General features: G+C 43.0%; 1 protein-coding gene across 1 annotated transcript in view; it reads left to right on the plus strand.

Annotated features, from left to right (window-relative positions):
- The first annotated feature begins 466 nt into the window (after nucleotides 1-466).
- slc25a22a (solute carrier family 25 member 22a) overlaps nucleotides 467-14466 on the plus strand; it is a 31746-nt gene continuing 17746 nt past the window's right edge. Inside the window, exons 1-5 of the mRNA XM_079500510.1 lie at nucleotides 467-602; nucleotides 10469-10680; nucleotides 11503-11628; nucleotides 12614-12669; nucleotides 13234-13324. Of these exons, the coding sequence (XP_079356636.1) occupies nucleotides 10661-10680; nucleotides 11503-11628; nucleotides 12614-12669; nucleotides 13234-13324 (293 nt within the window). The 5' untranslated portion in view covers nucleotides 467-602; nucleotides 10469-10660. The remainder of the gene's footprint in view (nucleotides 603-10468; nucleotides 10681-11502; nucleotides 11629-12613; nucleotides 12670-13233; nucleotides 13325-14466) is intronic.

The raw sequence follows: 14466 nt of genomic DNA on the forward strand, positions 1-14466 counted from the left end.
CACACTAAAATGGAAATTGTAACTGTGCTTTCCCCTATAAGCCACCAGAGGACCTGACTTTATCCCTTTGCTGTTTTGTTGAGTCTAGACCCCATAGGCCGGACCGACGATTGCACTGTGATTGGTTATGGTTGGTTGTCAATTGGTTACTATGGTAAATGTATTCGACCAACGTAATATAATATTCATAATTTCATATCCATCATTTGTAGCACACATACACATTTGCTAACATGCATGATCAACCTCCCACACACAGCAGATTACGGTAGTTTACTTTGGACTGTATTTTGTGCGCGCGTGTGTGTGTGCGTGAATTGTGTCATTGCGTGGTTGCTTGGCAGCCGACCAACTACCCAATCACAGAGAGTCTCGCTGCGCTATGGGACATAGCTCCATCATTCACTACAATGCTACGGGGCTACTCCCCCTCCCTCTGCCTCCCACCCTACCTCCCCTCTCTACAAATGCTAGTAGTAACACCGGTAGGTAGGGTTAGCAACTGGCTCTATGAGTGAAAAGCATAGGGTGAGAAAACCGTATTCTAATTATTTATATATGTAGATTATTCCACGTAGGGATAAAGGACACGGAGCTATACGGTATGTACACACCACGGTTTAAAAGATGACAACGTACAAGCTTGATAATATTCTGATTCCGGCTCGTGCATGTTTATTAGAATAACGGCTTCTGCTGCTGAGGTGTATGTATCCATCCTCTCTCACTGCCTCCTTTATATCTCCCTGAAATAATGTGGAATTTAGTATTACGTTTTGACAGTAAACGTTAAAATGCACTGAAATTGAAATTGCATATGTTCTTATTTGTGGGCTCCGACCGGTGCGAGGATCAAATCATTTCCGTTATGTGGCAAGACTCGTTTTACTACCGATAGGATAGATAGCATCTTGGTAATAGTGTCCGTTATCTTATGAGATGCGGCGAGGATCATATGGGTTATGGCACGTTTTATGACGGTGTTATAAGTTATCTCACTATCTCTGCAATGATTAGTGAAGGTCGGTTAATTATTCATTGTGGGGTTTTTTACCTTGTTCTGTGACTTACAATAGTACAATAACGATGGCTGCTGACTCAGGTGTGACCGCAACGGCCGGCATGATGCCATCCCATTGATCATGTCAGTTTACATGGAAATGTTAACTTGTTTAACTGTTTGTGTTATTTCGGATTAACTGCGGGACCCGTTTCACATACTCCCAAGACGTAGAAAGGTGGCGTTTACAAGGGCGTCCATCCGCCACGTATACTGTCTGTCTCCCATCAATCAGTTATTTTTGGCAAGCGACACCGTCGAACGACGGAATAAAATGAGGCACCCACCCCGGCCCCCCGGGGCGTATAATTGCTACTACGAGGAACTGTTGAGCGTTATGTCAGTCAAAGGGACCCACACACAGTAGAACTGTAACACACAGTCGTATAGCATCGCATCATTGTAGGCTACACGTTTATGCTTACCAGGCCATGGCCAAGCACAGCCAATACGCAATACATAATTAATGAGGCCGGGGTGGCACTGGCAACAGTGGCATCCTCTGCTTCCAATGGAATCAATGGATTGGATGTATGTTGGGTTTATTTGAAGAGTTATTATCCGTTTAATACAAAGTTGTAAATGAAATGATTACTATATTTACCCAGGGTATCTGGGCTAAGCTCAATAACTTGTTTCCAGCCAGGCCCTGCTCATAGAACATTTCATCGTAGTGGTTCAATGCCTTGTTCAAGGGCACTTCAGTGGTGGTAATTTTAACGTGTCGGGCCGCTGATTCGAACTGGCGACCTTCCGGTATCAAGACCGCTCCGCAATCCGTTCGGCCACCGCTGCCACTAGTCTAGGACACTATTACTGGCCTATAATTATCCCATGTGATGTTGGAGAGCAAACTACTAGCCTATAACAAGCTGTTTATGCCTAGGCTATATGTAGGCCTATTTATATAGCAGATTTACAAGCTATAGGCAAGCGACACCACTGTACAGCGAATTATAGTTTGGGTTTTAGAAGGCTGATGTTCATCTGGTTGAAATTTGGAATCATCCGGACATTCTGGCCCTCAGTGTGACTTGCTCTCTATGGAATGCTTTGGGGGAGTGTGTTCTCTTTGATGAAAGAAAAGTAAACTCAGCCTGTTCCCCCCACAAGAAAGCTGAGGAGGCAATGGCATAGATAGGGCTGTGTGTGTGTGTGTGTGTGTGTGTGTGTGTGTGTGTGTGTGTGTGTGTGTGTGTGTGTGTGTGTGTGTGTGTGTGTGTGTGTGTGTGTGTGTGTGTGTGTGTGTGCGTGCCAACCACAAGCTCTACTGCTGGAGCTATTAATTACTGCTACATCATCTAGGCACAGAAAAGCTGAATTTAGTTTTTCTTACAAAAAAGTATAGCCTTGATAGACTGTTACTCATTTATGCTGAGGGCCGGGGGCAGACTGTGTGTATGCATAACTAACTGTAACACTAATGACTGCAATATTAGCCTAACTCAGATTTCACAAGCCTCTTGAGATGCAGCATCTCCTTTTCAAGGGGGACCCATAAAACATGAACTAGATACATAGAAACGTACAGTACACAGATATACATACAGATGCACACATATACATATATACTGTATATACACAGTACACACACACACACACATATGCACACAGATAGCTTGCTCACCCTCTTTCACTAGAAGAGTAGATTAATGGCAAATTTCATAAGAATCGTTCACTTTATGATGCAAGCATGGCATTTGGCACAAATACTCTATAAGGGCCACTCTTATGGAAAATGGCGCTTGCCGTCCAAAATTCCAAGATTCCACCTTAGCGGAGCAGATAGTGATATAATATTAGTTATGCGATGTCACTAGTTGTGACATTGCATGAATTCCTGTCATGTCATGCCTTAATCACTCATGTACAGGTACTGTACATGATGGTTTTGATTTTCTTTTTCCATTATGTTCCATAGCCATGCATTGTTCCATATTATGCATGCATTGTTCCTTGTGCAAGGTCTAAGATGTCTCATCAAGAAAGATGTCACCAACTATTGAAGCTACCTTACCAAACTGGTATAGAACATGATCTCCTCCCTCCCGACCCGAAGTAACACTGTCCTCTAAAAAGCCAGCAATCTCTATAATAACCACACACACCCACTCACCTCTGCACCTAAATGGACCTTTTCTCATGTAACTGTACTGATAAGACCCAATTATTATTCCAAATATGGAATAGACTTTCACCACGCCACATTGTATGCCTGTCTTAGCCACCTGGTGGTCCTAAGGTTTTCTTCATCTTCATAATAGGTAACCTCTTTAACCCCGGCATCCCCATTTTGGGCATGCCAAATATATAAGTGAATTGGCTTATATTTCTACTATTACTGTATTTTAAAATGTGTATAGCACATTGGCATAGACACTATATGACACATTAGGAGTTTATTATCTATTTGTGGTAAAAATATATATATATATTGATCACTTATTTTGTATAGTATCTGTGTCAAAAATGAAATATTGATGATTGAAAATGTCCATCAACAAGCCGGCAGGTGATGACCCCTGTGTGTAACTCAGGTATGGGGTTCAGTGTCAGCTGATCTAGTTTTAATAATACTGTAGTATAAGTATTATTATTAGTATACAGTATCTTATCAGTAGTTTCTGTTATGTATTGCAATTTGTAATTGTTGTATTCTGCCTATAGTGTCACCATCTGTACTTCTATGTTTAGTGTTTTGGTAACCTTTTTCTAGTTCCCCTTGTGTTGTCCATCTAGTATTGTTCCAAGTGTTTCTTGTTTTCTTTCACTATACGCATTCGATTGTGTCGTTGAACATTCGTTGACAACACACCGAAGGCCACACAAAGAGCCATAGATCATGCTTGTCTGGCCTGCATATTCCCCTGCATCTGACCTAAGACAGGTAATAACAATGAACCTGAACAACAGACTATATGAATGTACGCTGTAAATAATGGCAAACTATTGGCTGAACTGAGTGGTGGCAATACCATAGCACAGAAATACCATCGTGCATGTTTTTCTGTCTCTACAACAGAGAGAGATCCCACCTAAACAAAAGCCCTCGAAAAAGAGTCATCAGAGAGTGGACGAGAAGCAGACATTTTTCCCCTGGTTCTCTCAACTACATTGTGGAATCTAGTCTCCAGTTCTGATGGTCCAGCCATCTTCCGTCTCGCAGATATGTGCTACATTTCATCCTTGTATCACAACCAGAAAGATTATATCACTACTATGGTACAACATTTAGCCTACATTTGGCCATGATCAGGTCATGCCTGTGTCTGGGCCATAACAGAGATTCCAATTTATTTTGTAGCCTATAATCCCTATCGTTGTGGGAAGAGGACAGGGGAATGAGATTTATCTGTGACACCACAAATCCACCCCTGGTTTGGATTTGTTGGCTTCAAACCAACCAAATGTGCGTCATAGCTGCTTTTAGTGTTGTTTTGCAAGAGAAACAGAGAGATTGGGAACTTAAAACCAAACGTTTTAAGTTCCCACTAAACCAAACGTTTATGTAATATAGGGCACAACGGAACATCTGGGACATTCTCATATTATTTTACAGTTGCATGTTGGAAGTAGCCTGCTTTAATAACTCAACAGATATTTTGATACTGTACAGTGTACACAGTTTAATGGCAAACTGCTGGTTGCCAACTTCAAGTAAAAAGATTGTATTGTGTTGTAAACATAAAATAATATTGTAAACAGTGTTGCTTTTCGTCAATCGCCAACGTTGCTGCAGCTTGATGGAGTATAAATTAAGCTTGGCTGCACGTGCAGTCTATGGACTTATAAAAGACTTATATGAGTCCTCTCCCTCCTACTCCTAGTTCCATGATATGTAGTGTAAATTGTAACTGAACTGAAGCAGTGTGTGTGTGTGTAGCCTGGACACTCTCTGCTTTCACCTCATGAGGAAGGAACCATGTGATTCTCATTTTATTTTACATGCATTTGCATTGTCAAGCCACATCACAGTCACGTGAGTTGCTGACTACCATAGTATCCTGTCGCAAACCAAGTAAAACACAGTAATAAAGGCTTGCCTGTGTCTGGTCAAAATAATTAAAGTCTGCACAACAAGTGTATAGTTTACTTTAAAACACAGAACACAAAAACGACATGGTACAAATGTTTGTGACTAGAATGTGGACTTATGAACAATGACATTGGCAATGTTTGCCGCATTGCATTTGCACGAGAAGAATATCATTTGAATGCCAGGTTTTTGCATAACAAATGCCCCAGATTTCCAAACAGGACAAATCAAGGCCTTTTAAACCTTTGTTAATTTGCTCTGCGGCTGTCACACGGACATGGGTCAGACCGGGTCATGGATGAGCAAACTAACCATGGCTGGCCTCATATCAGTATGACAGCATCAGTGGATAACAACTATGCTCCAATATGTGATTAGTGTTTTTGGAGAGATTAAAATATACAGTAGTTGTCTCTATTAGACAGAAGGCCGTCTAGCTACACAATGCAACGAGGTCTGTATTTATGCTTACTGAACTGGTTACACCAGTGGTAAACTAGAAAGAGTGTCCCTCGGGGCACAGGTCTCCACCAGGCCAGGTCAGGTTGTGGCCTCCTGGTGGCTATAATCGGCCAATGTGAAAAGGCTTCTTATGGCTTTGATAGCAATTGGATTATAATAATATATGAACAAATAAAACAATACATACGTGGTAATGGTAGCTAAAATATCCAAAAGGATAATCCTGAACATCTCAGGGAACCAGCTACTAGATTAGTCTTTCGCCCCTATACCCGACGACCGATTTGCACGTCAGGACCGCTGATAATAGACGATTTTACATTTTTGACACATTAGAAATGATGTAAAACCACAATTTACTCTGTTCCTATGTCAGCTAGCTTTACCAGAATAGGCTATAATATTTGTAAAATACAAATTGCCCATTAAGCCTTGACATTGGATCCATAATCCAAACTTGAAAAGGTGGGAAGACTACCCAGTACCACTGGTATTTGTTATCTCGAGATCATCAGTAATCATTACAAACCTTCCCAGTTCAATGAGTACAGTGAGGATATCTGAGGGTGTGCCATATGAACTTTTGGAATTCAATATGTAAATACTGAGAAACAAGCATGTAATTTGTGATTAACCGCAACCTGTTATTGCCTAGAGTCATCTGTGAATTTTGCTTTACATACACTATTACTTTTAATAAATACAAATGCAGTAAAATTTACAAAGTCCAACATACAGTATATTTGAATTCATTAAGATCTACGAATCTAGAAAATGAAATAAAGAGAGAGAGAGAGGGGGGGGGGGGGGGGGGGGGGAGGAAAAGAACTAGACGTATATATTTTTGTGGGATGCCTAACTGTAGTAGGCTAGTAGTGTACTCTTAAACTATATTTTCTAAAATCCCCACTAGTCTACAGCCCCATTTACAGAGTGATGAACCTATTATAATTCCATATAGAACGGGTCGGGGGAGATAATTGTCACCAGGCCTGTGTTCATTACTTCATACTGTTCTGGGTGTAATGATGCACTAGGGTCGAGCTCAGGCACATATTGCTATCTGTCCCTGTTGTTTTGTAGACCCTCTGGCAACAATTAAACTGGTTATCAGCCACCTTTAAGGTTGAACGTGCATGAGTGTGCATGTGTGCAGCTAGCTGTTGGAGTGATAGACTACTGGGTTATGTTGTATCTTGAGTTCAAGGTTCTGCTCTGGAGACAAGTTGTTCATTCACTTTGGCTATTGTTTACTCATCAGTGCTTATCTGCATTAGAGGCACAAACAAAAGTGTGTGTGTGTGTGTGTGTGTGTGTGTGTGTGTGTGTGTGTGTGTGTGTGTGTGTGTGTGTGTGTGTGTGTGTGTGTGTGTGTGTGTGTGTACGTGCGTGCGCGAGTGTGTGCGTGCGTGCGTGCGTGCATGCGTGTGAGAGAGAGAGTTAGTTTTTAAGTCATTTTGGTATTCCATAAAGAGGCTATGCATTTTTAAGTCACTTTTGGTGTGTTTACTGTATATATTTGGGCCTAGTCTAAGAGCTTCCTTTGGAAATATGCTAGGAGTAGGAATTTTTTTGCTTTGAAAATAAATAATACAGTGTACTGTTCAGCACTAGTGATCCAATTATGGGATGGGTGGAATGCAAATTCGAGTCTAGATTCCTTGCATGTTGTAATTTGAAACAAAAAAGGAAGGAATTTCAGGCAGATCCGGAAGATGAGTGATGTTTCTGTTGCTGTACTCGCTCCTCACTGTAGGCAGTTGTTTCCAGATAGACTCAGATTGTCCTCCTGACCAGACAACACAGGCAGAGACACACGCACGGTTGCTACAGCTGCAGTAGATGTACTCAAACATACCACAGATGGCCCAGTTAAGCCTCGGGGCACGAGTAAGAAGGGCCGACATGACATGAAAACCCTTTCACACTTGATGGCTGATTCATCACTGGTTCAATCACAAGCCATACATTGATTCCCCTTCTCCTCTGCTGTACTGTAGTGTTGCAAGTAGTTGCTTAGAGAAAATAATCAGTGAAAAGAAAATGCTGAGTCTGACCATGGGGAAATGACCTAGGAGCTTTGCATGTTTTGGAGGAAGTGAGACTGAGGCAGGAATACGGGAAACAAAGCAAAAAGAGAGGGCCATTTGTCAAGGTCATATACACTGTTATGAAAGAGAGAGAGAGAGTGTGTGTGTGCGTGCGTGCGTTTGTGCGTTCGTGCGTGTGAATTATTAATTGAGATATTCTGGGTAAGAGGGATGGACAGCGGGATAAGAGCTCCGAGGAGGGCTATATGGAATCTGGAGGGGGGCTGTGTTTGAAGAGGATACCCACTCAGTGACCTCCTCTGACCCCCTCTCCTCTCCTCTGGCACCCACCAACCCACCCCGTATCCATCCATGCAGACCAAATACACAGCTGCACTCACTATGATACTGTAGTTATCTAATCAGTACACATCCATGCTGTGCGCATTCCCTGGAGAACCAGAATTGGGGGTTATTTAGGAAGTGGGTCATAGTTCTTCTCCGAGATGTGTTCGTCTGCATGTGTGAGTGTACGTGCGCTTGCCGCAGAGAGAGAGAGAGTCAGCAAAGAACAGGAACGGAACGCTGTGCTTTGAGAGTCGTGACTGAGGAGGAAGAGAGAGAAGGGGGAGGAGGAGGAGGAGGTGGAGGAGGCGGGCTCCCGTGCAGAGGGCGATTGTGATTGGTGGATGGAAGGGGTGGGAGAGTGATGGAGGAAATGAGAAGCTAAAGGCCCTTTTAAATCCAAGGCATTGCGTACCAAATAAGGAATATTATGTCTCAGCTAAATTAATTGATTAGATTTATTTATTTTCTCTGCTGGTTAAAATGAGCATGTAATTCCACCCATTCAGATCTTGATTGACAATAGTTAATGTTGGCCTCAACATTAAAAGGACACACACACACAGAAAGTGCAGCCAGCACAGACATATGGCTGGTGATAAAATGTTAAATCGTAATTGCGCTACCGTGATCTTGGACACATTACTGAGTGACAGGCTGACAGCTATCCCAAAATATAGTTCTATATTTTGGGATAGCTGTCAGCCTGTCACTCAGTAATGTGTCCACATAATGCGTCCAGTGGCTCTATTGGAACAAACCCTGGGAAAGTTCCCCTTCACCTCACCTCTGTCTCCATTTCAAACCTGGCACTCTCCCAGTAGAGCACAAAGAATGAATAAAGTGAGTGAGGGACAAAGAGGCAGTGAAATGTGAGTTTCGATAGCACATCAGCGAGCTGGATGCAATCCTACCTGGAGGGGAGAGAACAGATGGTGGAAGTGAACGGAACACTGTCCCCCCCCCTCCCAGTGAGCTGTGGCGTTCCACAAGGAAGCATACTAGGGCCTCTACTGTTCCTAATATATGTTAACGACATGACTTCAGCTTGTGACTGCAACTTGTTCCTGTTCGCAGATGACTCGGCACTGCTGGTCTCGGACAGGGACAAACTGCAGGTTGAAAATGCCCTCAGCTCTGAACTCGGTAGAATCTGCACCTGGCTCGCTGATAACAAACTATCTTTACACCTGGGAAAAACAGAATCCATTCTCTTTGGATCTAATAGTAATCTCAGCAAGGCAAATGGCTTCTTGGTTAGAGTGGGTGACAATGTTATCACACGTAAAGATGAAATTACCTACCTAGGTTCCATCCTGGAGGCTAATCTTTCCGGTGATAAAATGGCCACCAACGTAATCAAAAAAGTCAACCAAAGAACAAGATTCCTTTACAGGATCTCCTCACTGGTCGACAAAAACACCTTGAAGACCTTAACAGGAGCCCTTGTACAAGGCTTCTTTGACTATGCATGCACCTCCTGGTACCACAGCACCTCAAAGGCCCTTAAAACTAGGCTCCAGACCTCCCAAAACAAACTGGTCAGGCTCCTACTTGGCCTCACCCCCCGAACCCACCTCACCCCTGCCCACTTTGACAGACTGGCATGGCTTAGGGTCGACGACAGAGTACAGCATCTTGCAATGGGTCTGGTCCACAAGATTCGATACTCCACCAAGATACCCTTGTACCTGTGTAGATACTTCCTTAATGTTAACGAAGTCCACACCCACAACACCAGAGGGAGTGCAACGAATCATGTTCAACCCAGATTCGGCACAAACAAGGGACTAAATTCTTTTCGCTCCTATGCCACCAAAATGTGGAACGCCCTACCAACAGTCATTAAGACATGCGAATCCCTTGACTCCTTCAAAACCGCTCTCAAAGGGCACCTACGGATGGCTGCAATTCGAAACTGGCCCCCGTAAAATCTGAATCCCCCCCCACCGCCCCCCCCCCCCCCCCCCCCCCCCCTTTTTTCCCTCACTGTATATGTTTCTTTTCCCTTTTTACCTCCATTATGATGAATTCCTATACTCTTCTTTGTCTATATAGAAGTGTCTATTTGTACGTCTCTAAATGTTTTGATGATTTGAACATGGTGGACCCTGTTGTAAACAAGTGTAATGCTTAATTGGGTCGTCCACTCACAGTTAACAGCCTTTGTATTGAGTTTGTGCTTGAAATGTACTGTAATTCTGCAAACTGTTAATAAAATTTTCAATCAATCAATCAATCAAAAGTTAGCTGTACAGTAGTTGTCTCTAAACTTGTATTCATACTCTTATGATAAATGATACATAATATTTGTGGTACTGTAAGACATGATCTCATGAAGTGTAATTCAGTATGCATGTGCGGGTGCAATGTCCTGATTTTGAAAGCTGATGTCCACGTGAGAGGCAGAGACATTTCTGTGAATGGCTTCTTTGTAATGGCTTCTAATCGTCTTTCTCTCTCTCTCTCTCTCTCTCTCTCTCTCTCTCTCTCTCTCTCTCTCTCTCTCTCTCTCTCTCTCGTATCACTTTACAGAAACCCATTCTTACCTGGCTATTGGGTTCAAGGGGGAGTACAAGACAATCAAACCTTGTTATTCCATCATACGCAGAGAGCCACATGCACCAGTGTAACTGACACCTCAAAGAGTGGGCCAGCAACTCATTGATCGACCCAACAACCGACGGACTGATTGACACATTGTCCATTGGCAGAGGCCTAAGATAAATGGCTGACAAGCAGATCAGGTGAGTTAGATTTAGAACAGTGGTTCCACTGGTGTGCTGTGAGGAAAGTTGAAGCGTGCCTTGGGATTTGGTGACAACCAAACATTGTTATTGCAACACACACAATACAAAAGGTTGTGCATTATTGTTAATTTATGATATCAGTATATATTGTGCTCATTCGTTTCCCAGTAGGAAAAATCTACCCTAATTAATTTAATTTTACCACTTTAACCTGTCATCCCTATTTTGATCTGCAAGCTCATAACAGGTTGCGACGCAACACATTGTGAGCTTGTAAATATTTTACAGTTGTGCCTTGATATTTTGACTTGCCCATTGGTGTGCAGTGGCCACAAAAAACGTTGAAAACCATTGAGTTAGAATTGAAACTACAGTTAGTAAATATGGGATGCGATGCACTACTAGACTAGTGGCAAGATCCACTTGCATCCGCAAGTCTAAATTACTGGAGTCGAAGGTGAAGAAATACCTAGATGATAAATGGGCGACTGTGGCTCAAGAGGTAGAGCAGGTCGTCCAATGATCCATGGGTCGGCGGTTTGAATCCCGGCTCCTCCTGTCTACATGTCGAAGTGTCCTTGGGCAAGACACTGAACCCCAAATTGCTCCCGATGTGCTGGTTGGTACCTTGCATGGCTTCCGCCGCAATCGGTGTATGAATGTGTGTGTGAATGGGTGAATGTAATGCACAATCTATGTAAAGCGCCTTGGATAAAGGCGCTATATAAATGCACCATTTACCATAAAAGTAGGAATATTGTGTTGGAGCAAAAATAATGACAATGTCTTTCTTTCTCTCCATGCATGCCCTCCTCACAGTCTTCCTGCCAAATTGATCAATGGGGGGATCGCTGGGATCGTTGGAGTGACCTGTGTGTTTCCCATTGACCTGGCCAAAACACGCTTGCAAAACCAACAAAATGGATCTCGCCTTTACACTAGCATGTACGTACAGTGCACTTTTACACTTTGGGCCTCATTCACGAAGCGTAAGAAGTATGCACATATATACACACGTATAAGTTTCCACAAGCATGGTCTGATTCATCATTATTCTTTTATGTGATTCTTCTGTAAAATACACACAAAGTCACGTCTGCTGTGAGGCACTTATAACATGGCTGTTATTAGAATGCCTATTCTTCATAAATGAATTACAATAGTGTTTATGTGCCCAACATTTGTCAGAACAATAAAATGAAAAGATGTACGGCTTGTTTTTTGATTTATAGGTTACTGGGCTTGTAGACATGCGGTGAATTCAAACTGATTTTTATATTTTGTTCAGTTGACACATTTAAGGTCCTTGCAGACTGGACGTGTGCAGGGACCTTTAAAGCTGAACATAGTTATCTAACCATCTGAGACCAATACTTGATTCACATTCAGCTGCAGCTGGTCCATTGCGCGACGGATACTTGCCAAATAAACCAGATCTACAAGCTGTCAAGGCGTTACAATGTGAACCGTTGATCTGTTCTTTTCTTGAACCTTTACATCGGAGTTCTTACCAGTTGGTTTCAGGTTGGATATTCTTATTAGTGTTAAATGGGGCACGTAACAGTGCAAATGATGCATACATGAACGTGCATTTGATTTACGAACAGGTGGGATTCATAATCTGTGATCCGCACAATTAAATCAAGGCTTTGCACACACTTTCATGAATCCTATGTAGGTCTTTTGGTCAAAAAATATAGTAGACATTTACAAAGAGCTTTGTGAATGAGGCCCATTATGAATTTATGAGCAGGGTGTAAACTTTTAATTGTCTCCCTACTGGACTACTAGCCTCGGGTACCCACTACCCATGCGTTGTTTTCTTACTGGACTATAGACATGACTGTAACTGCTTGTTACTGCCTTATCATAGGATGTATGTGTAAAACAGACCACTTTAAGTAACAGACTTGTGTTGTCTGCATCACAGGTCCGACTGCCTTATCAAGACCATCCGTTCCGAGGGATACTTCGGGATGTACCGAGGTAGGGTTTCACCACAACACCGCTGACATGTGAATGTGTGCACAATCTCAGGCATATGCGTTTGTGTTTCTGTTTCCACATAGGAAGAAATCACACTGTCTATCCTAAATCATCAAGTACCTTCTAAAGGAAAATATAAGATGGTGAACTCACTGAGAGAGCTGCTGACAACAGCTAAACATTGAGTAAAGCAAAGCTGTTTAGTAACAGCAATGTTTCACTTCAACACACACACACACACACACACACACACACACACACACACACACACACATGCATACTGTACGCATGCATGCACGCACGCACACACACAGTGTCACAGATATCTAGGACAGAGCCCTCTGACTGGTGTATGCGAGTGTCTAGACTGCTATGTCCTCATACTCTCTCTCTGCCTGTCTCTCCCCATCTATTACATTGTAACTATCTATATGTCTCTTTCTCTTCGTCCATGTGGTTCTTTTCTCTCTGGCTTCCTTTCTGTCTCACTCTACATCTCGCTGTCCCTCTCTTTGTAACTTGCCTCCCCTCCCTGTCCGTCCCCCGCTTCCACCTTCCCCACAGGAGCGGCGGTGAACCTCACGCTGGTCACTCCAGAGAAAGCCATCAAGCTTGCTGCAAATGACTTCTTCAGGCAATACCTCACGAAGGATGGGTAAGACACGGAAAGATTTACATGTTACATACACACACACAGGCATGCACACACCCACACACAGAGTCAAATCATGTTAATTCAGTGGTGATGGTATCTAAATGTATATTTGTACCTTTGCACACCCCCAGATTTGGAAAAAATGAACACCAAAGATGTTAATGTGCACAGTGCCACTGAGTGATTATCAACGGGACCGTACCTATGTTCCCCAGGTTCTATGTTCCCCACCCCGCAAATACGGTTCTTTGTTCCCCGCTTACAATAAACCTAAACCTAACCTAAATGTAAGTGGGGAACATAGAACCCGGGAACATAGAACCTGGGGAACATGGGTGCTCAATTGCACCCAAAAAACCTGAACTTTTAACATTCATTAGATGTTCTGTGGTCTGTGCTTTTCTGGCTCAAACAAGTGCTCTGATTTTCCTGTGGACTGTGATGTAAGAGTCCACAAATCCCATATATGACATAGGAATTTGCCAGCAGATCAGTCACTGTTGAGGGACATCTGCCTGTTTTCATTGCAGCTCAAACGGCTTTGGAACACACAGAGAAAACCCAGGTTCAGGTTGTGTGGGTGTAATTGAGGTCATGAAAAAATAAATAAAAATAAAGATAATGTCATGAAACTTTTAATCCTACCACTACTTCTACGTGCAGCCCCGCTTGCCGTTGTTAGAGGTTAGCTTATCCCAAAACAATGCTCTCAAAGAAAAATTAGCACACATCAGTATCACATGTCAATCAAATGTCATTAAACATTATGCCGTTGCTGAAGGCCGAGCAGTCCTGTTCTGCACCCTCCCCTGTGCACATAACCGCATATGGCATGTTTGTAATTTCCACCGAGTCAAGCTCAAAACCCCCTCGGGAGTGTTTGTTTTGGTCCACACAACGTCTTGTGTATGTGCAATGTTTTACAACAAATGCCTTTTTATATCACTTGACAACAAGGAAGAGACTTGCCTGAGGCTCGTGAGACACGTCCGAGCAAGCCACCAGGTGGAGGCAGTGCCAGCGCAGAGTAGCCAAAGGCCTCGCGCGTTGACATGCGCGGTGCGCCCGAGTTAGCAAGCCGCGGTGGACTGAATAGGTTATCATGTGATCCAAAACGAGCACTCCCTCCTCTGTCCAGTACA

The sequence above is a fragment of the Electrona antarctica genome (genome assembly GCF_951216825.1).
Source record: "Electrona antarctica genome assembly, chromosome: 5".
NCBI classification, from domain to species: Eukaryota; Metazoa; Chordata; class Actinopteri; order Myctophiformes; family Myctophidae; genus Electrona; species Electrona antarctica.